The 22031-nt window shown below is 47.7% G+C and overlaps 1 protein-coding gene across 4 annotated transcripts in view; it reads right to left on the reverse strand.

Moving 5' to 3' along the window:
- Positions 1-13400: 13400 nt before the first annotated feature.
- The window catches only part of Nf1 (neurofibromin 1), a 259312-nt gene continuing 250681 nt past the window's right edge, over positions 13401-22031 (reverse strand). For all 4 annotated transcript variants that reach the window (XM_026780143.1, XM_026780142.1, XM_005349426.2 and 1 more), the window contains one exon: positions 13401-14633. In XM_026780143.1, the coding sequence (XP_026635944.1) occupies positions 14457-14633 (177 nt within the window). In that variant the 3' untranslated portion in view covers positions 13401-14456. The remainder of the gene's footprint in view (positions 14634-22031) is intronic.

A 22031-nucleotide genomic window follows, 5' to 3' on the forward strand; every position in this document is an offset into this window, starting at 1 on the left:
GGGGCGGGGCGGGGCGGGGCTGCAGACAAAAGGACCCGAGCCGCCCCAGGCCCCGCCCCTCCTAGACCTCAACGCGGAGTGATTGGGGGGCCCGGCCCCCGCGCCGCTCGAACACCCCGGGACTAGCCAGGGTACACGTCCGTCCTTTGTTAGTTCTGGGTGTTGCAGGTGTCCCTACCTTAGTGCGTTTGATTGCTACATTCACCTCCCGGGAAGCTGAGATGCTGCAGAGGGGCCACGCAGCTTGTTGAGGGCAAGGGAGCAGCGCAGTGAGGAGGTGCGGGGACCCTGGAAGGGTGGCGGGTGGAGGGGACTAAAAGTAGGCGGGAGGAAGAAAGATTGAGGCCTTCCATTAGGCTTGGTGTCATCAGGACTCAGGAATACCTATGGCTTGGGAACCCGGAGCTCCTGTCCTCTCGCACTTCTCTGGCAGCTCCTCAGAGCCCAGGACTCCATCCTGAATGTGGTGACCCAACCTGTGTCGTGCCCCCTTGGCGAAGTTCAGCTGAGCGCCATTGGGCCCAGCAGAACCCAGGTGCAGTCCCTGTCCACCTACCACCTCGTTCAGCGCCAACAAGCCATAAGGCGTGATTGTCCCCTGCTCAAGCACAGACCTTGCCTGAGCACACCTCCAGATCAGCGCAGCTGTCTTCCTCAGGGAAGCCTTGTCTTTTTGGTTCACCTAAGCTCTGAGCCCGTCTTCCAAACCCCACTATTTCTTTTTTTTTTTTTTTTTTGGTTTTTCGAGACAGGGTTTCTCTGTGGCTTTGGAGCCTGTCCTGGAACTAGCTCTGTAGACCAGGCTGGTCTCGAACTCACAGAGATCCACCTGCCTCTGCCTCCCGAGTGCTGGGATTAAAGGCGTGCGCCACCACCGCCCGGCCCCAAACCCCACTATTTCTGAAACTCTTCTAGAGTTAGCATGCCCCTCGGGCCATAGTAGGAAACTCTAAAGGTTATAGTGCCCTCAAGTCAAGTGTGAGCCCAGAGCAGATGGTCAGCCACATTCTTACAGGAGCCCAGAGCAATTCAGTGTCCTGGACAGGGGAGAGCAGGGGACCAGGACCCTGTTCTGCACAAGGACGGCAGGGCCTCCTCTTTCTGAGCCTGTATGCACTCTGATCTTCAGGGCAACCCTCAATATGCATGCCCTGCACAGGGATTGCTGGGTCTCCCCTGGAATCCTGACTCCCGGGTGAACCAGGCTATTCCCAGCTGGTGCTCTCATTCTTCCAGAGGTCAGATCTCCCTAGGAAGAAAGCTGTGAGGGTTTGAGGGTCAGCACGTAGTGTGTTCGTGATGCCGGCCATTGGAGAGGGCAGGTGTACTGTCTGGGAAGTAGGTTTTTTTTCTGGTGGCAAGATGCTTCTCTGTGAGGTACGAACACACGAATGAATGAATGAATGAATGAATGAATGAATGAATGAATGAATGATGAAAGGTGGTGGCAGTTGGGGTTTGGCCCCTGTGGGAGCTGCAAGAATATCGCTCAGAGCCCACCCTGGCAACACAACCCCCAGAAGGGAGCCCTGGAAAGCCAGAGACCTCACTCACCTCAACTGGCTTAGGTAGGGTCTCAGGTCAGCTCCAGGGGAACCACGTCTGCCGCCCATGACCACATTCCAAGTTCTCCACCAAGACAGAATGGAAACAAATTCCAAAGACACGTCTACCCCCCACTTACCAGATCCTGGGTCAGTTTTGAGCTCGGTAGCCCAGGCTGGCTCGTGCAGAGACTAAAGGCCACCACACCTGACCCTGGCCTCTCCTTAACCACTGTTTGCTCCCTCGCTCCAGCAACTCCCAGGCCTGGGGGTCACTCACACTTCCCACTGCCTCTTCCACTTCCTGTGGCTTATTCCCTTCCAGGTTCTGTGGAGGCGGCAGCTCCTATAGGAAGCCTTGTCCTTGTTTGGGTCTCTGCACTCTCTGCGCGCCTTTGTGAGGATCCTAACTGCAACCTCGTGAACCCTTAGGAAGAATCAGAGGCAAGCTCAGCAACACAAGAGGGTGCCGTGACAACCGTGACCACGGGCAGAACCAAGAGGTCTTTGGTCATAGCTCAGGAAGCCAGCAGCCTCCAAAAGTTGGAGAGCTCAGGGAATCTCCTGAGAGCTTCGCAAGGGCGCAGCCATGTCAACACATGCATTTGACCTCCTGGCTTCCAGAAAGGAGAAAACATTTCCTGGTTGTTGGTTTTTTTTTTTTTAAGCCTCCAAGCTTTGGGTAGTTTGTGGGAGCCCACAGTGAGTATTAATAGCACGTGGTGTGAATTGTTGATACTGAGTCATATCAACCGCTGAGCCCAGCAGAGCCCCGTGATGCTCACATCAGTTTTCCCGTCTGGAAAGCAGGGTTGCATTTTCTACTTCGCAGAGATCTGGTAGGTGTTTAATGAGAGCTTGTGCGTATTGCATCTCGCCCAGGGTCTGGCACCCAGTGTTCTATCCATGTGTCCTGGGTACAGGCTCATAGTCAGTCTGCAGGCAATGTCCTGCTGAGTTAGGGTCTCCCATTTGCCGTGTGGTCAATGATGATCCTGAAGTTTGGATCCTCTTTCTCCACCTCCCAAGAGCTAGGATTCCAGGCCTGCGCCATGCCATGATGCTGATGATGCAGCTCGGGGACTCTTGCATATTCTCCACCAACTGAGCTGCATCCCAGCCCCAAAGGGGCGCATTTCCTTTGCAGTCCGTTCAAAAGTCACGAGTCTTGTCTTAACCTTACCATCCAGGCTGCTCAGAAGTGGAGCAGGACTCACAGGTTCTCCCTCCTCACAGCCTGCAGCTATTTCTCAGCCCATGAATAATTATCACCTTGGAGAAGGTGGTGAAATTCTTTCCCTGTCACCTGTCTTGGCTGCAGAGTGTAGCGAGCACACTCACACAGTAGGTCCTGGGGGTGATGGGCCCCTGGCAGGCCTGGGCTACACTGGGGTGGCACTGTATCTGAGACCTCCTCCTTCCTTGCCTGCAGGAGCTTGGGTGAGGAAGGGTGCCTACCCAGAACCCCTCCAACTCGCAGAAGCAGGAAGCTGAAGTTCCTTCCAGGATTCTTCCATTTTAATATTTAAAAAATTTTAATGTATTTTATGTGTGTGTGTGTGTGTGTGTGTGTGTGTGTGTGTGTGTGATTGGCCCGTGTGTATGTCTCAGCCTGATGGGCACGCAGCACTCCAGGAAGCTACAAAAGAGCATCAGATCCCCTGGGACTGGAGTTACAGATAGTTGGGAGCTGCCTTGTGGGTGCTGGGGACCAACCTTGGTCCTCTGGAAGGGCAGCTGGTGCTCTGAACCCCTGAAGCCATATTTCCAGCCCCCCATTAATTATTATTATTATAATCACCATTATTATTATTATTTATTTATTTATTTGAGACAAGTTCTCACTGTGTAGCCCTGGCCGGCCTGGAACTGCATCTGCTCCTGGAGTGCTGGGATTAAAGGCATGTGCTACCACACACACCCTTTAAAGACTCAGAAAGGCCCCCTGAAGGTGGTCTGTGGGCAGGGCACTAGCATTTATGTCTAGAGTCTTTAAGGTTTCCAAAGCAGACCGCCCCCCCACACACACACATACACCCCCGCAGGTTGCCCAGTTCTGTATTCTCTAGTTTCTCCTTCTCTGTTGCTCCTTCTGCCTAAGATTAAAAAAAAAAACAAAAAAAAAACCCACATCCTCAGCCTGGGCTGCAGCCAGAAGGCCCTGTGTGTGCAGTGCCGCTGCTGCGCACACACAGGCTCTGCTTTGCTGAGCAATTACCTCCCACGGGAGCTCATCAGTGGACACTCACAGCTTCCACAGGCTGTTCCCCACTCTGGATGGTCCTCCCTTCTCATCCAAGAAGCCCTCCTGAGTCAGTTGTCCCCCTTGTTCTGCTGGCCCTTCCTTCACAAGTGTTCTCATGGCTAGTGGTAAGGCCTGCCCATCCATCCCCCTTGCTCTGGCCAGGACACCAGTCCCCTTCTCGGGGCTGAAGGCATTGTTCACAGGCTGTGAGTGCCCTCAGAGAGGTGAGGGAGAAGAGGAGGCAGCAGTGGCTTCAAGACCAAAGAACTGAGGCCAGCGCCCGGGCTCAGGAGTGCACACCCTGAGCAGTGTGCACCCTGCCCTGTGTTCTTGTGGACACGTCGTGGTATATTGTGTTTGTGTTCTGGCAAATCTTGCCCAGAGATCAGAGGGCGGAGCTAGTCACTAGTTAACCATAGAAGCACTTTAATCCTAGCACTTGAGAGGTGGGGACAGGAAGTGATTGGGTGGGGTGTAGGCAGGATCTCAGCCCTTTTGGACAGAGAAACGAGAGGAAAAAAGCAACTGGCGGCTGCTCCGGGTTCTCTGGTCTTTCAGGTCTTTACCCCAATATTTGACTCCTGGTTTTTATTGATTAAGATTAATTAGATTACCACTTCATGTACACAGGTGTGTTTTCAGGCCCCTCAGCAGCCTGAGAGCCGCCTCACCAGGCTGACAGTGTGGAGAGCCCGTGAGCAGAGGTCCTGAGAGCGGAGGGAAGGGCTGTAATGACCGCTGGCCTCTCTGGCTCCGTTTGCCAGGCCTCGGGCCGCTTAATGTCAATCTTGCAAATATTCCTCCAAAGAAGGAGGAATAAACCCAGTTCCCTGGAATCTAACTTAGCTAAAAACCTCCCATGTGAGTGTTGTTGTGTGAACACATGCACCTATGTGTACGGTGCATGCATGATTCATTCCTGAGGAGCCACCTTGGTTTCTTGTTACATTTATTTTTCCTTATGTGTATTTGTGTATGCTTGGGCAAGAGTATGCCACATGCTAGTGAGGATGTCAGAAGAGGACATCTTCCGTTACACACAGGCCATGTGAGCTGCCAGTGTGGGTGCAAGGGACGGAAGTGAGGTCCCCTGGGAGAGCAGCAAGTGTCTCAGCCATTGAACCATCGCATCACTCCAGCTCCTCCAACCTGGTGTTTGGGACAGGGTCTCTCACTAGGACCTGCACAATAGGCTATGGTAGCTGCCTGGCGAACTCCAGGAACCCTCCTGTCTCTGCCTCCTCAGCTCCAGGATTAAAAATATGTACCACTATGCTCAATAAAAAAAAAAAAACAAAACCCTACTTTTTGAAAAAAGAAAAAAGAAACCCACCATCTGACTCAACTCCATTATCATAACTGTCGTACCACCAGTGTGATTAAGAACAACCTAATTATTTTTGTTTTTAATTTTTTATTTTAAGAAACCTAAGGCTAGCATGTAAAGTAATGGGTTTCATTTCATACCTATATGTCTCTGACTTTAATTTTTAAAGTTGTAACATTTTTCTGTAAAAACATAGGCAAATACTTAAAAGAAACAAGACCTGGGCTGGAGAGATGGCTCAGGGGTTAAGAGCATTGGTTGTTCTTCCAGAGGTCCTGAGTTCAAGTTCCAGCAACCACGTGGTGGTTCACGGCATATGTAATGGGATCTGATGCCCTCTTCTGGCCTGAAGGTGTACATGCAAATAGAGTACCATATACATAAAATAAAAACGTATTTTTTTTAAAAAAAAAAACAACATAACTTACCCATCATTATTACCATTGGCTGCATTACCCATCATCCTAGTCTTCACTGAAATTATCTAACTATATGTAGACACATTTTTTATTCACATAATGGGGGCTAACCCTCATATGCAACATAAACACTCTGGATTATTTTAGAGGTATTCCCTCTCAACCGAAATGTTATTGATGCTAAGGACTGTATGATAAAGTCCTCCACACGCCTGTTAGTAAACAGGAAGCGCAGACTGGCTAGTTTTATGTCTACTTGACACAGCTAGGATTAACTGAAAGGAGGAAATAGCTATGGAGGCATTGCCTCCTTTAGATCCTGCTGGGGGGCATTTTCTTAATTAGTGATTGACAGGAAAGGGTCCAGCCCATTGTGGGTGGGGCCACCCCTGGGCTAGTGGTCCTGGGTCCTGTAAGAAAGCAGGCTGATCCCTGAGTTCCAGGCCAGCCTGGTCTACAGAGCGAGTTCCAGGACAGCCAGAGCTCTTGAAACTGCAGTCCTGGAACTCCCTTTCTTCAGTCCTGAAGATCAAACCCAGCCGTACAGGAAAATGCTCTACCACTGCGCTACACCTCAGCTGTGTCCATTTTCAGAGGCTACGTAATGGAAATGGTCATCTCTGGAAACAGATAAGCAGTTCTCGGTCATTAGGAAACACAATATTCACGTTACAATCCGAACAGTAGCAAAATCACAGTTATGGAGCAGCAACCAAAATAAGTTTATGGTTGGGGTCACCATGGCATATATTAAAGGGTCACAGCATTATGAGGTTGAGGACCACCATGTTAGATGAGTGTAGAAAACCCTAGCGTTTGGTTATCTTCAGGGGTTCTAACCTCCATCAAAGTCACAGCCTCCTCATGACTTACTCCTCTGCGTTCTATTCCTAGAGTGGTTCTAAAGCAATGGTAGACATCTTTAAGGCTGGTGACAGAGAAAAACGGTACCCGGTCACACGCGAGCCCGCGGCACCACAGTGGGGTTATTCCTGTTTCTGCTCATTTGACAGGTGGGACAGCATTCAAGGCAGGTGCTTCAGCTCACACGTGTAGTCCCAGCCCAGGAATCCAACACAGCAAGCAAAACCCCATTTCAAGAAAATAAAAACGTATCCCATTTTTATTTGAGCTTGCTCTTGGTCTTAGTTGGGGTATCTACCACTGCGATGAAACACAATAACCAAAAGCAGCTTGGGGAGGAAAGGGTTTATTTGGGCTACACCTTCACACTGTACCTAGTCCATTACTGAAGGAAGTCAGGGACGGAACTCAAGCAGGGAAGAAACCTGGAGGCAGGAGCGAATGTAGAGGCCCTGGAGGGTGCCACATACCGCCTTGCTCAGCCTGCTTTCTTTAATTCATTCATTCTTTCTTTCTTTCTTTTTTTCTTTTCTTTTCCCCTTTTGGTTTTTGGAAACAGGGTTTCTCTTTGTAGCCCTGGCTGTCCTGGAACTCGCTCTGTAGACCAGGCTGGCCTGGAACTCAGAGATCAGCCTGCTTTCTTACAGGACCCAGGACCACTAGCCCAGGGGTGGCCCCACCCACAAGGGGCTGGACCCTTTCCTGTCAATCACTAATTAAGAAAATGCCCCCCAGCAGGATCTTAAGGAGGCAATTCCTCCATAGCCATTCCCTCCTTTCAGTTAATCCTAGCTGTGTCAAGTAGACATAAAACTAGCCAGTCTGCGCTTCCTGTTTACTAAGAGGCGTGTGGATTTCTTCGTACAGTCCTCAGAATGTGTGGCACTTATGGCTTACTCATTCATATTCCTTGACCATTTTTTCCCTAGCTTTGTCTTTTCTTAAAATTAATTTTTTATGAGTTATTTATTGAGGCTGAGAAAGAGCCTTTTAATTTGGCATGGGGTTTTGTTTTCTGGGCCTGAGACCACAGAACCTGTGAGGCCATCCAAGCAGGCACGAGAGGATGTCTTCCGCTGAGAAGACGCAAGGTCCTCTATTGGGGCGACTGTTGCCGTCTGTGCCAGCGTCTCCAGCACACCTCATTATGGACAGAGGACAGTTCCTTGCGACCCGCATGACTTGGGGAAAGCATGTGGAAGGGCAGGGAACTGTGAGCAGGTGTGTGGTCTGTGCAGCCTGGCGGCTGAGAACCGCACCTTACCATTCACATGCTATCCAAGTGGAATATGCACCTCCCCCGTTTCCCTCCTTCCTTTGCAGTATATGAGCTTAGGTGTGGAAGTGCCTGCTGTGTACACGCGTGTGCATGCTGAGGCCAGGAGGAGGACAGCCACAGGAGGGCTTCAGGTGTCCTCTTCATCTCGCTGCCCTGGAATTTTTGTGGCTCCTGCTAGGCTGGCTGGCCAGCAAGGACTGGGAGATCCATCCGTTCCTCGTGCTGGGATCACAGGCGTGTGCAGCCACATTCAGCTTTTTATATGGGGACTGAAGATTCAAACTCAGGTCCTCACGCTTGAAGAGAAGCACTCTGACCCGCTGCCGTCTCCCGGGATCAAAAACTGCACTCATTAGCCGGGCGGTGGTGGCGCACGCCTTTAATCCCAGCACTCGGGAGGCAGAGGCAGGCGGATCTCTGGGAGTTCGAGTCCAGCCTGGTCTACAAGAGCTAGTTCCGGGACAGGCTCCAAAACCACAGAGAAACCCTGTCTCGAAAAACCAAAAAAAAAAACTGCACTCATTGAGCTGGATGTGGCGGTGCACGCCTTTAATCCCAGAAAGCAGAGGCAGGTGGATCTCTGTGAGTTTGAGGCCAGCCTGGTCTCCACGGTGAGTTCCAGTCAGTCAGGGGGACACAGAGATAGATAGCATTATTTTGTTGTTGTTGCTGTTTGTTTTTAAGATGAGCTTCTAATCCTCATAATCACCCCTTACATGTTCAGCAGCTGCTTGTGGCTAGCGGACACTGTATTGCCCAGCGCACATGTCGTGCAATCCCCTTTCTGCGGGGTGGATGGGGCAGTGCGGTCCCAGCCTTTGCACAAGGGCCTCAACAAAAGTGGCTGAGCAGAGCCCCCTGCTGGCGGGTGACAGATAAACAGCAAGGTAGAAAATGAGCTTTGAAGTGGATAAAATTGTGTGTGTGTGCAATCACATACGAAGCATAGTATAAAGCGGACCTGTTCCAATTTAATCACAACAGTAAGTTTTGACTCTTTCCAGTGCTAGGGTTTGACCGCAGGATTTTGCACACGTCTGCCGAGTGCTCTGCCTGCCGCCGAGGACTTACCAACTACTACTATCGGTTTTCAAAGTACCCCTCAGTGAACAATTTTGTCCAAGTGTACCGTGCATCCCGACCACATCTACTGAGCATCACCGTTTCCGGTCTTGCTCCTATTCTACTAGTTCTGGATGTTCTCAAAGCTGTCTTATTTCTAGAGTTTCCTTGGAAATATTCCCGTAGTGTCTTTCCCTCAGCTGTGCTTTCTTGCTTATTCCTAAGGTTTTTGGGGTCTGGGGCTAAGGGATATTTTAGAGGTGGGGAGTCAGGCTCTGTTTGCAATATGAGACATGATGGAGGACAGGAAGGAGCCATTCTCTTGAGGGATCTTTTCATTTTTCTTGAGAGCGAGTCTGACCCTGCAGGCCACCATAGTCCTCCTGCCTTGGCCTCCTGAGTGTTGGAGATTAACAGTGTGTGCCACCCAGCTCAGCGATCAGTGTTTGCTCAGTCCCTTTCCCTCTGGGTGGCACACTCCCAATGGGTGGGCACGCACGTACTGGGCAGGAGCAATAGGATAACCAACAAGGCAAACTGCGCCTTTCTTAAAGCATAAAGGCTGTCCCGCTATGTCTTCCTTTTTTGCTTTTTGTGGGTGAAATGACCTATTTCTTTTTGCATGTGTGTGGTTGTTTGTGAAAGTTGCTGGAGTAGTCTGGAAACCACAGTTAGTGAAACTTCTGTGAGCTCTGGAGTTGGGCTTTGGTTTTTCACTTCTCCCCCACCCCCACACCATCTCTAGCGCACAGTCTCCCATGGCGCTACACCCCTGGCCCTAGGCTCAGAGGTTTCCCATAGGTCTTTTACACAGGTCACCTCTATTTTGTCTGGGATTTTGCACTGGAGATCCTGCTGTGAATGAGGGCTTTTTTGCTGATTTTCTGTGTTTTTCCCCTGTAACACAGAACTTTAAATGTTATTTCATAAGTGTTACTGAGCTTTTCTGAGCAAGGCCTTTCCTTGTCTGAGCCCGCAGTCTAACCAGGGAGCTAGGAGGATCGGGCAGACATGGTTTCACCATGGCTGGCAGGAGTCAGAACACTTCCACAAGATACTGAGGCTCCAGTGTATCTTGGAAAACCAGGAGCATAGGAGTCACCAAATGACTGATTACTACAAACTCAAAGGTCATGTTTTGGTGACGATTAAAAAAAAAACCTTATTTTTATGTACATGGATGTTTTGCCTACATAAGGGCACCATATGCATGCAGTACCCAGGAGGGTCAGGAGAGGGCATCAGATCCCCGGAATTGGCGTTACAGCCAGCTGTGAGCCACCGTGTGGGTGCCAGGAATCAAACCTGAGCCTTTTACAAAGCAGCCCGTGTTCTTAACCACTGAGCTCTCTAGCTCTTTTAGCTATGATTCTTGTCTCCTGCAGAACCCGCGTGTATGGGTGGTGGTGCTGGAGTTTGGGTGGAGGCTGAGATCCCCCTACACTCCCTTCTGCCTTTGTTCCCCAGAAGAACAAGCCAGTAAGGCTAATTCTATCTCAACTCTGGGCCAGACTGAAGCGTCTAGAATCAAGGATCTGGAAAGAGGCCTGTATCTGTGACCTTGGGCTAAAGTGTATCTTTAAGTATCTTTCTTGTGGGAAGTGAGGTTGAGCTCTGTCCTTAAATGAGATTCTGGAGGACGGTGGGAACCCAGGAAGCCAGGCCTGTGGCTGCTTCCTGCTGGGACCAGTTCCTTTACTGCCTAGATAGGTTCCTCCCAGGCAGTAAAGACAGCGGAACCTTTCTCATCATTAGTCCCTGCACACACACACTTCCTGATTATCTCCAAGCCCTCTTGCTTAGCTACACTCCGACTTGTGAGCAAAAAGGACCTAGGTTAAGACTCCAGTGTGACCTTCCTATGGTAACTGGAGGAACTGGCCCTCCGGTGGAGGAGGAGGAGGAGGAGGAGGAGGAGGGGGAGGAGAAGGAGGAGGAGGAGGAGGAGGAGGAGGAGGAGGAGGAGGAGGAGGAGGAGGAGGTGGTGGTGGTGGTGGTGAGGTGGAGGTGGAGGTGGAGGTGGAGGTGGTTGTTGGCGGCGGCGGCGGCGGCGGTGGCGGCGGTGGTGCAGAATAAACTGACATCAGGGAGCCCTGGCGCTGATGACTGACTACTCCTCGGAAAGTAAGCCTTCCTATCCCAGAGTGACAGCCACCTCTGTGTTTGACAGGGCTGCATTTATTCCACCCAAGTGATTTTTCTTCCAGAGAAAGATCTTTCTTTCCCTTAGGGTGAGGTAATTCACAATACACCTGAAAGGGTTGAAATGGCCCAAAGTTTTAAAAGACCCGGAGGAAGTAAGAAAACAGTCTGATGCATATGGAGATAGTAAAAACGCCTCACAGTTTAAAGCAGATTGAATTTACATTTTACTTAAAAAAGGGGGGTGGGAGGACATACATAGGAGGGGAGGAGGTGGGGACAATTATCTGAAACAGATTTCTATGGATTTCCCCAGAGTGATGGAGTCCGTGTGTCCGGGCAGAATTTCTCCTGCTGGTCACAATATCAACAAGGCTGGAGGCACGGAACTGCCCAATGGGAAGGAAAGTTATCATATACAAGGTCAGTTTACAACACACAGCATTTTCTTTAAATGATGTAACGCAGTCGCAGGAAGAAGTTAGCAATACGAACACCAGAATAACCAAATTTTTGTTTGTTATCCATGTACAGCAACTAACTGCTTTACAAAAAAGCAAAATAATACAATATATCATCACATGTATTTACAATGTAGTAAATACTTTTCTGTCAAATTTTACACAAACTATTTACAGGTGAATATACTGCATTAAAAAAATTGTGTGGCTGACACTAAGTGGATTTTTGTATAAGTCCATTGCATAATATTGAGTAAGACATGCTTCAATATGCTTGGGGGTAAATGTAGGAAAAGAAAAAAAAAACAGAACCCAAACCCCCCAGACAAAACTCCCACAGGAACTTGCAACCCTAACACTGGAGGAAAGGGCTGTTGGCTCCCGGCCCTGACTAGTTCGTTCATCCTAGAGGTGGGGGCACCAACTGTACTGTGGTGTCCTTGCTCCCCAGCTCAGCAATGCATAGGCAAGAGTAACTAACTAGTCAGCAGAGTGCTACGTTCCCACAGTGGAGGGCAGGGAAGCCCGGGACAGGAGCACTGGCCAACAGATGGGTCATCACAATGCAAACATGGCAGTTCCTGTTCTTTTAAGTCAGGGAACAAAGTTGAGAACAAACTGCAGAACTCCCACTGAATGATGTAAAATGGGCATCACTCAGAACTCCGGGTGCTCTTGGGATTGGGAGAAGTGGGACTGACAGGCGCCTCCTTCTGGGGGAGTGGGCAGCTGGTGACAAGCCTAAGTGGGCAGCTTAGGCTCCTTAGCTTCAGCTGCTTAGAAAGTTACTTTCCTTAAAAGGTGCAAGTTCTGCCAGGCAATGGTGGCGCAACCTTTGATCCCAGGCAGAGGCAGGCGGATCTCTGTGAGTTCAAGGCCAGCCTGGTTTACAGTGTTCTGGGACAGCCAGGGCTACACAGAGAAACCCTGTCTCGAAAATACACACATAGAAAAAAAAAAAGCTGGAAGTTCTGTACACTAGTTACAACTGAACTCTTCAGGAGTTGCTTGAATGTGTTGGCCAGACGTATTTTCGAATTTGGAGGTGGCTCCATTTGGTCTTTCCAAGGGGAGCTCAAATGATCAAATGGGGGATGTTTAAGAACTGTAGTACCGTGGGGAACCCCTTACAGAAAATGCGCTACATTTATAAGTTTCCCTGTTTTGATGGGAGAGGCGAAGGAGTGGTAATAGCCACCATCAGATGCACCAGTCTCCTAAGAGGAAAAATGAGCAACCAAGGTTACAGAAAAGCCTCATCCTGCCCACGGCTGCTTGCAGGAACCAGAGCTGTGGTGGTGTGCCCCAGCAGCCTAGACTCTCAGCCATTACAGCCTTGCTGTCTCTGACATGCTATTCTGATGGACTCCTCACAACAGCTGGAAACAAAAGCTTACTTCTCTGCCTCTGTTTTCAGTATTTTTCCAATGAGTCTGTGTTAAAATCACTACTAATACTAAGGGTTTTTCCTTTTATTTTGGCAAATGGTTCTTACTTTTCCCAGGACTGTAAACAAATTAAAAAAATTAAATTCTTGTTATTTCTGAATATCAAAAACAATTTTATTTACATTAACATATTACAATGTTACTGTATGGATAAATGTGAAATGTGTTATATTATTAAAGTCAGAACACTTAAATGTACCATTATTTACTGACTTAGCTGTGGAGTTTAATTTACTGAAATCCACTAGTGAGCTAGCACTACAGCCCCCTCCCCCCCTGGGTTTCTTTTTGTTCCTCCCAAAGCTATATCTTAATATATGAAGGGAACCTAGGAGTAGAGGGATAATACCTTTTAAAAATAAATATAGTCAATCTTAAATGAGAGCATCCACATACTACTGCGCTCACTCAAGTCAACTGTTTTGCATACTGCAGGTACCATGAAGCAGCTGGAAGCGCATCTCCTGGGAGGGCCTGTGGCACGCTCATCCATGCCCCTCTGCACAGCAGCAACGCTAGAGGCCCCTTACTGGCACACCACGCAGCTGACCAGACTTCACAGTGATTAAATGTAACCCTATCAGATAGAATCCAAATGTTCTGCTAGAGATTCCTGATTTTATTTGGAGGAGAGGAGGAAGATGAAAAGATTTAAAAAATACATCTTAGCAAAGAAATTTATGATAATATACAGCATATTCTGTTTCTTGGAAAATTATTTAACAAAATAAAAATATCAGCTACCCTAAGTCACGTACCATTCCATTTTGCTTTGGAGCCAATGGAAACAGCTATGAAAATTAGCTTCTGGGAACAAGTTTCCACACTCTGTCTGCTAATTACCCTGCTCAGAATCACTTAGGAAAGAGGAGGAGAAAACAAGTGCAAAAACAAGTGTAGTTACTATACTTAGTATAGTCTTCGCTTACAAAAAAGAACAGAACGCCTTCATATGTAAAGATTAAAAGATAATCAACAGGAAAAAAGATTACCTAGTTTGGATGACCAAGTATGAATAAGGCCTCAGAACCGATAGCTTTAATTCAGCAATGTTAAGATGTATGTGGTCATGCTTATTTTCCTGTAATTATTGCTAATACTCAAATGTTAGTATTTCTTAAGAACCCATTACAAAATACTAGTTTATCCCCCTCCCCCAAGTACCTGGCTTGTGGCTTTATGGTGTAAATTCATTGAGGCTTGACCTCTATGGTTCCTTCAACTTCATAAGGTAAAAAAAAGTCCACAGCTAGAAGATTAAATACACTGGGGTTAAAATATTCTTTCTCCCCCAAACTTGGAAAGTGTGTAACTAAGACAAGCACTTCACTCTGTAAGACAAGGAAACAAGGAAGGCCAGCCTCCATGCACGGCCTGCAGCCGGCGGCAGCAGCACCGGACGGCTCATCCGCTCCCACAATCCATGCTCTCAGTTCAGGGTTACTGACCTCCTGCTTTCTTTGCAGTTGTCCGAACAGGTGCTCACACCAGACACATGCCAAAGTAGAAGGAAAAACATTTAAGAAAAGCAGCATTAAATTTAGGCAATGCTTCCAAGAGTTGATCGTCTGGCAACGTGGCAGACTGGATGGGTTCATAAGACACGAAGTGCAGCAGTGCGGGACAGGACCAGGTTAGGGAAGGGTCACTAGTGAGAAGCCCATATTAGGTTGGTTTAAAAAGTGAAAGAAAGAAAGCTTCACACGATCTTCTTAATGCTATTACGTTTGAAACTGCCAGCGCTTCTCTGCTTCTGCACTTGGCTTGCGGATCCATGGCGAGTTCGTCCACTGTTACAGTGGCCAGTGGTGGGGGAGAGTTCAACGTTCTCCTTGTCGATTCCTGGAGAGAAAGAGCAGCTGGTTACTCCTCTTATTACTTGTGTGTGCGATATAACCTGGTGAATGGTTCCAGAACACTCCATCTTATAGTAAACTGCTAGAATGTTTATAAAGGCCTCGTCATGTATAGGACCTCGCACTGTGCTAAGCTGAATTTGTTATCACTGCAGTAAAATAGCATAAGAGAAAAAAGAAGTTGCAACAGCTGAATGGAGGCCACCAGGGACACCTGGAGAGCACTCTTCCAGCCATACCAGAAGTGTCCAGCAGAGGGCAGCTTCCAGCCACACATCTGTAAAAGTCACAAACAGCCTCCATCTTTCTGTTTATCTGCCATTTCAGAAAAAGGTGGGTGCTTTTCACGTTATTGCCCTCAGTGCCTGTGCTGGAGGAATGAAAGCATTTTCTGGAAAGGTCCTCTACCACCGGGCTATGCTCTGAGACCTTTGCTCCTTTTCAACCATGACAAGCCACCACACAATTCTTAACCTTAACCAAGCAGGTAACATTTCTCTCTCAGGGTCCTATAATGAATTTATAAATAATGTAAGTGATATTTTCAGAAAGGTAATTAGAACAAAACGGGAGATTAAAAAAAAAGATCTCAGCCAGGCAGTGGTGGCGCACGCCTTTAATCCCAGCACTCGGGAGGCAGAGGCAGGCGGATCTCTGTGAGTTCGAGGCCAGCCTGGTCTACAGACAAAGTTCCATGACAGTCTCCAAAGTTACAGAGAAACTCTTGTCTCAAAAAATAAAACAAAACAAAACAAAAAGATTTCATCACATTGGTAAAGCTTATAGGAAAGCAGTGCCTGAGGAGGTGTGGGTAGTAGTTAGCATGATCCTTCATATGGATCTTGATCATTTATTGACTGATTTATTGACCACTTATCGGCCGATTGAGCAGGGCCTCTCTGTGTAGACCTGGCTGTCCTGGACCTCATAGAGGTCTGCCTGCCTCTGCCTTCAGAGTACTGGACTTAAAGGGGTGCACTACTATGCCTGCCCTGGATCTTGATTTTGAATGGATTTTCTTCTAAAAAGTTTACTACACTGTAAACTTAGGATCTGTGTACTTTTCTGCCCATTACCCTTCAATAAAATTTGCTTCCCAAACAGACATCAGACTCATTTCTAGCACAACTACTGATGGGAAACACTCCAGCAGCGGGTACAAATGTTCAGCCACAGAAGGGAGACGCAAGAGGAGAGGCAATCCAAGTACAGAAAGGAAGGACAGGGAAGCACCTGTCCACATGGTACACTCTGACAGCGTACTTGTTCCAGGGGTAGCTTTAACTTTCTTTTTGTGTGGACTGCTTGAATTTTAAAAGAATCATTACACTTGGGAATGGAAACATTTTCATTTGTGGGCAAGAAAGTATTATTTCAAGACAAGAGTTGTTTATTATGTTAGAGGAAATAGAATAGGTCTGTGCGGCAATCTGTGGGCTCATCAAGAGAACTGAGGCTGGGTTACTGTTCTCCAGAAGCCACATATTGCATTCGAAGTCGACCCTCCAATTCCAATACAGTTCCGCTCCCATCTTCTGTCGTCTCTCCTGTTTCTTTTGATCCCACCAGAGCCAATCTCTGTCTCCTATATGGGTGCTAGCTCTTGCCCACAACCGCACGTATATAAGCAAGCATCTTATCGCTTCTGCTGGAGTGAAAACACCCAGAAAGGGACCAGTCACCATTCATTTTTGTTTTCTTATAAAATCTGGCTAATCACTTGCAATAATTGTCGACTAAATGTTTCCTTCCAGTTCAAAATGTGATAGCTAGTGCACAGCCCCGAAGCATGCAGTCCTTACTTGGCAAGGTGGGATGACACCACATGCCTTATTAGAAAGAGAAATGTTTCTCAGCTAGCTTCTTCCCTGTGAAATGACCACAGGCTGTCAGTGTGCCTGACATTAGTGTACCCATCCATTCCCCCTGATATCTGCACGTGAGCTGTATGTTCAAGTCCAGCACTTCTTCAATGGAGGTTACTTCCTTAATAGGAAGCTGTTACATGTTATTTCCTCATGAGGAAGTGGGAAGGCAAAACAGTATGCCAGGCTTCCTAAGTCTAACTGTGAAGATCTTACTGTGAAAGACCCAGGAGGAGGCTGCATAAACATTTTAGAGAGCACTGTATATGTGTATAAAATTGTCAAAGAATAAATAAAAGGGAGATATTTAAAACAAGTTTGGGGAGAGTTATTTTTTAAAAAGCAGAAAAATGAATTATATTTATACCAACATATAAAGTACTGGGAAAGCAGAGCTAGGGTAACAGAATGAACCTAGTGCTCATATTAATTTTCTTCTGAACTTTTGGCAGTGTTCTTTTCTACCTCTAAGATGGAGTTTAGGAACACCTCCATATGCTGCTGGAGGACAGCAGATTGCTCACATAGTCAGAATCTCCATGCTGGCACAGGTCTTACTTCAGACTGGCCTCTCGGAAGCTCTATGTCTGCACTCTCCCATCCCTAAGGCAGTAATTCCTCTTCTCTTCATGGGTACAAAAGCAAAACTCTGAGTCACCACACAAAGGAAATAAAACTTAAGCTTCTGTGTTGGAAGCTGACAATCTCAACTCCCAGCAGCAGGCTATACTCAGCAGGCAGCCAGTTACAAGGACGCAGGGTAGAAGACGGACACTGTGGCCTAGCATTAACAGCACTGTGCTGAGCTGGCTCCAGATGAAGAAAGACACTAACAGGCATTTGGGTCAACACTGTACTGAATGAGCTGGGATAAGATCTGCCCAATTATACTCTAGATGCTTGCCTGCCTCCCTATTAGATCTAGCCTGAGTTCCTTGAAGCCAGGTATCAGAACTTCTCTATTTTGACACTACTGACTTAAAGCTACTACTGTGGCAAATAACAAATAAATACTAAAACACTTCAAGGAAATATACTGAGTCATCTGCCCAAAGGTGTACTAAAGGTGAGAGGAGTGACAATCCCAACTCCAGCACTTGTGCAGCAGCTCATTGGGGTGTGCTCATATCTTGTTTGTGCTCTGACAAAGGAAGTCTGCCTGATGATCTGAGGGAGGAGCTAGCCACCAGTAAACCACAGAGGCCAGGCAGTGGTGGCACACACCTTTAATCCCAACAATGGAAGGAGGAAATAGGAAATGGTATGGCTGAGCGGAGAGAGGAAGTGATAAAGCAGGACAGAGACAGGAGCTTGGCCCCTTTTTGGCTGGGAAGTTGGCGAGGTGGCTGTGGCTTGCTTCTTTTGTCTTTCTGATCTTTCAGCATTTTACCCTGGTATCTGACTCTGGGTTCCTACCTGCCTCCATCAGTTCCCTACATACAACAGGGCAAACCTGTCAGAAAACCCTTTTCTCCATGAGCGGGCAACCATGCTGAAGGACAAAGCTGACGTCTTCTATGTGGTGCCAAGAGTGAGCTGAGGGCCTTCTGTATGCTACACAGTACTCCACCACCAGGCTACGGTCTCAGCCCTAAAGCCCCAGTCTTAACTGGAGCAGAACTCTTGCTGCCTCCAGAGTAAGGATTAATTATTCAGATGAACTTTTTGGGTGCTGAAAATGGAACCAGGGGCTGGAGAGATGGCTCAGAGGTTAAGAGCATTGCCTGCTCTTCCAAAGGTCCTGAGTTCAATTCCCAGCAACCACATGGTGGCTCACAACCATCTGTAATGGGGTCTGGTGCCCTCTTCTGGCCTGCAGGCATATACACAGACAGAATATTGTATACATAATAAATAAATATTTAAAAAAAAAAGAAAATGGAACCAAAAAAGCTGCTTGTACTAGATTCTAAGCTACCTGCCATCCCCTTGGCTTCTGCTTTGATTCTGAGGGTTAAGTGCAACACATTGTCTATTTTACAGGGCTGTGAGAAAAGCTGGGTAGCAATCTATGTGAAGGATATTTCTGAATTGTACAGAAAAAATAATTACTTTTTTAAAAATAAATTAAGTGTTTCTGATACCTGGAATGAAAGAGATTAAGTAGCTAGCAAATGAAGTTTTAGGAGACATGTACAGGACTCTTAATACTGCGATTTGTAAGATGACTAAAGCTAACGTAAAGCCGGGCGGTGGTGGAGCACGCCTTTAATCCCAGCACTCGGGAGGCAGAGGCAGGCGGATCTCTGTGAGTTCGAGACCAGCCTGGTCTACAGAGCTAGTTCCAGGACAGGCTCCAAAGACACAGAGAAACCCTGTCTCGAAAAACCAAAAAAATAAGTAAATAAAATAAATAAATAAAAAAAAATAAAGCTAACGTAAGGAAACACAAAACACCCTAAAGAAAAGCTAAGTATGATAGTTACATAAGCGATAGTCGTGGAGCTATTCCAAGTATATATTTAGAAATATTTATGTTTTGAGCTGGATATACATATTTAGAACTGGAGGAGTTTTCAGAATGTATGGGCTTTCCCTAATGCTGGCATTTCTTTTTCATGTGCGGTCTCACCTCTCTAGGTAACAATGGGAGAAGCAGGCAGTGATGTGCTACATTTCCTCCAGTCCTTCCTAGTGCTAGTTCATTAATGACATCCATCTTTAAATCACAAGTGACAGAATGTACAATCAGTCTTAGGATGGGGTTGGCTTTATTGGGGGTGGGCACACAACTATTTTCTAAGCTAAAAAAACTTCCTCAAAGCCCATAGCCTGTGTCTCCGTTGATATTCCCTGAGTTTCTGTTAACCTGCTGTGTTAGTCTAAGGCCAGGACAGCAAACTAAGGCAGAGAGACATTGTAATTTAACTAAAATAGGACACACTGGCCAGGTAGTTCTGTGAGCCCCAAGACCTGACCAAGCAACAACTTCCCAAGTTCCTGCGGTGTCTAAGCAACACTGAGTTTCCAGGACTGGTGCTGGGGGAGCCTCATGCTAAGGGCCCAGCTTAAGTGTAGAAGAAGCAATGTTTTGTACAAAGATGGGGAGGAGAGGGCTTGAGAGAGGAGCTGCTTGAAAACTGCTGGCTTAGTGCACACAAAGGAGCTGGAGGGAGGGAGGGAGGGAGGGAGGGCGGGCAGAGCTGGAAGCAGGGAGAAAGCTGCTGCACACTGGATACTGACTACCATCCCTGGTATTCACAAGGAAGCTGGCTTTATTTGTGGAACTCTAACCATTAATTTCCTAAGAACAATACTGATTCTCCCAAGCAAATGTCCCTAACACAGCATGAGAAGTATCACAAAGCATTACATAGTCATACTGTGCCGTCCTTGCTCTCGGAGAGCCCTGAGAGGCAGGTGACTCTGCTGCTGTGAATATATGTCGAACAGACACATAGAGCTTCCCATAATATAGCCCAGACTGGCCTGGAACTCACTGTGTCGCTGAAGAATGGCTGTCAGAAGACAACTCTTGGGGTCAGTTCACACTGTGGGAACTGAACTGCTGGCAAGCACCTATAGCTACTGAAACTTGTTTGTTTGCTTTTCAAGACATTATTTCTCTGTGTAGTGCTGTCTGTTCTGGCACTCACAGAGACTTTCCTGTCTCTGCTTCCTGCATGCTGGGATATATATGCACACAATATTCATATACATTTTAAAAACTTGTAAAGGAAGACTTTAAATGTGTGAGCATGCGCAATCCATACTTACACAATAAGTGTTCACAGTTTTGTGTGGCACACACCTTCAGAGGCTGAAGCAAGAGGACTGCTACGAGATTAAGGCTAGCCAGAGAGCTAGAAAGGATGCCAAGGGGAAAGGGTGTTCAAATGCTTCCTAAATAATGTAGAAATTGAAGATACTATAATAAGAGAATACAGCTGATTTTAATACTTTGGAAATGGATATATTAAACTACTCAGGAAGTATTAAATATATATAGTTCTGTTTAGCTTTCTTTTTTTTTAAATTTAAAGACAGGGTCTCACTCTGTAGTCCATGTTGGGCTCAAATTCAAAGCGGTTCTCCGAGTTCGAGGCCAGCCTGGTCTACAGGAGCTAGTTCCAGGATAGGCTCCAAAACTACAGAGAAACCCTATCTCGAAAAACAAAATAAAACAAAATTGTGCTTACTGGCAGACCAGGATTGAGCCAACGACCTGACTCAGAGTCTGCAATCTCCACTGGAACCAGAGAGGGACTGAACCAGCTACCTAGGACACAGAGAACAAGCTCCACTAGGAGCAGAAGCCAGGAGCAAACCCAGGGACAAACCTGGGACACGAGCAGGACAGGATTGAGCCAGCGACCAGATCCAGAGTCAACAATCTCCACTGGAACAGGTACAGGGGAGTAACCGCTGAATAAGTGAGCCAGAGCCAGAGACTGCTGAGGGGCCGGATGTGAATCTGAGACCTTCAAGGGAGTAGACCTAAGCTAACACCCCTGTGGGTCTGGGCGAGAGTCTAGGACCTCCCAGGAACTAGGCCAGAGCCAGGACCTCTGCCAGTCTGGGCGTGAGTGAACCTGGGTCCTCCAAGGTAATAGGCAGGAACCAGAGATCTGGGCGGGGCCAGGAGCAAGTCTAGGACCTCAGAGAGAATAGGCCTGAGCCAGGACCTCTGTGGGTTTGGGCATGGGTCTGGGATATCAAAGAGAATAGGCAGGAACCTGGAACCCCTGAGGGTCCAAGCATGAGTCTAAGACATCTGAGGAAGTAAGCAGGTCCTTTACAGTCTGAGCGCACCTGAGCCTGGAACCTCCTAGGCAGTAGACAGGAACCAGAAACCTTTCCAGGTCCAACTCCAACCCAGGGACTTCTGCAGGAGGGAATCCAGGCCAGGATTTACAGATACAGGTCAAAGCCAGTAACCTAGGCCAAAGTTGCCCTGAGGCAAGAAACTCCACCTAAGACAACAAATTCCACAGGAGTGGGACTGAATGAGACAGGGAAGACAGAGAGGGCCTGAGGAAACAAGCTCTACCAGGAGCAGAAGCCAGGACCAAATCCAGTCCTGGGAGCCAACCCAGTCCCAGAACACTGGCCTGGCCGATCAGAACTGAGCCAGTGACCAGATCCAGAGTCAGCGATCTCCACCAGAACAGGTCCAACTCCAAGCCAGGGCCTTCTGCTGGAGGGGATCCAGACAAGAATTTACAGAAACAGATCAAAGCCAGCAACCTAGGCCAAAGAAGGCCCGAGACAGCAAACTCCAAGGGAGCAGAGCAAAGCACAGGAGCACTGAGCTATCTCTAGGAACAGGAGTAACCAACAGGTTAACTATAACTGTGGCACTGACTGTACCATGAGGAACAACCACCTGAGCTTTGGATTCACTGGCACCTAGAAGATTGTCAACAGAATCTCAGACAGGCCCAACCACAACTATTAGAGGAAAAGATGAGTAGAAAAGGTAAGAACAGCCGGGCGGTGGTGGCGCACGCCTTTAATCCCAGCACTCGGAAGGCAGAGGCAGGTGGATCTCGGTGAGTTCGAAGCCAGCCTGGTCTACA

This window comes from Microtus ochrogaster, chromosome 7 (assembly GCF_000317375.1).
Source record: "Microtus ochrogaster isolate Prairie Vole_2 chromosome 7, MicOch1.0, whole genome shotgun sequence".
Lineage (NCBI taxonomy): Eukaryota > Metazoa > Chordata > Mammalia > Rodentia > Cricetidae > Microtus > Microtus ochrogaster.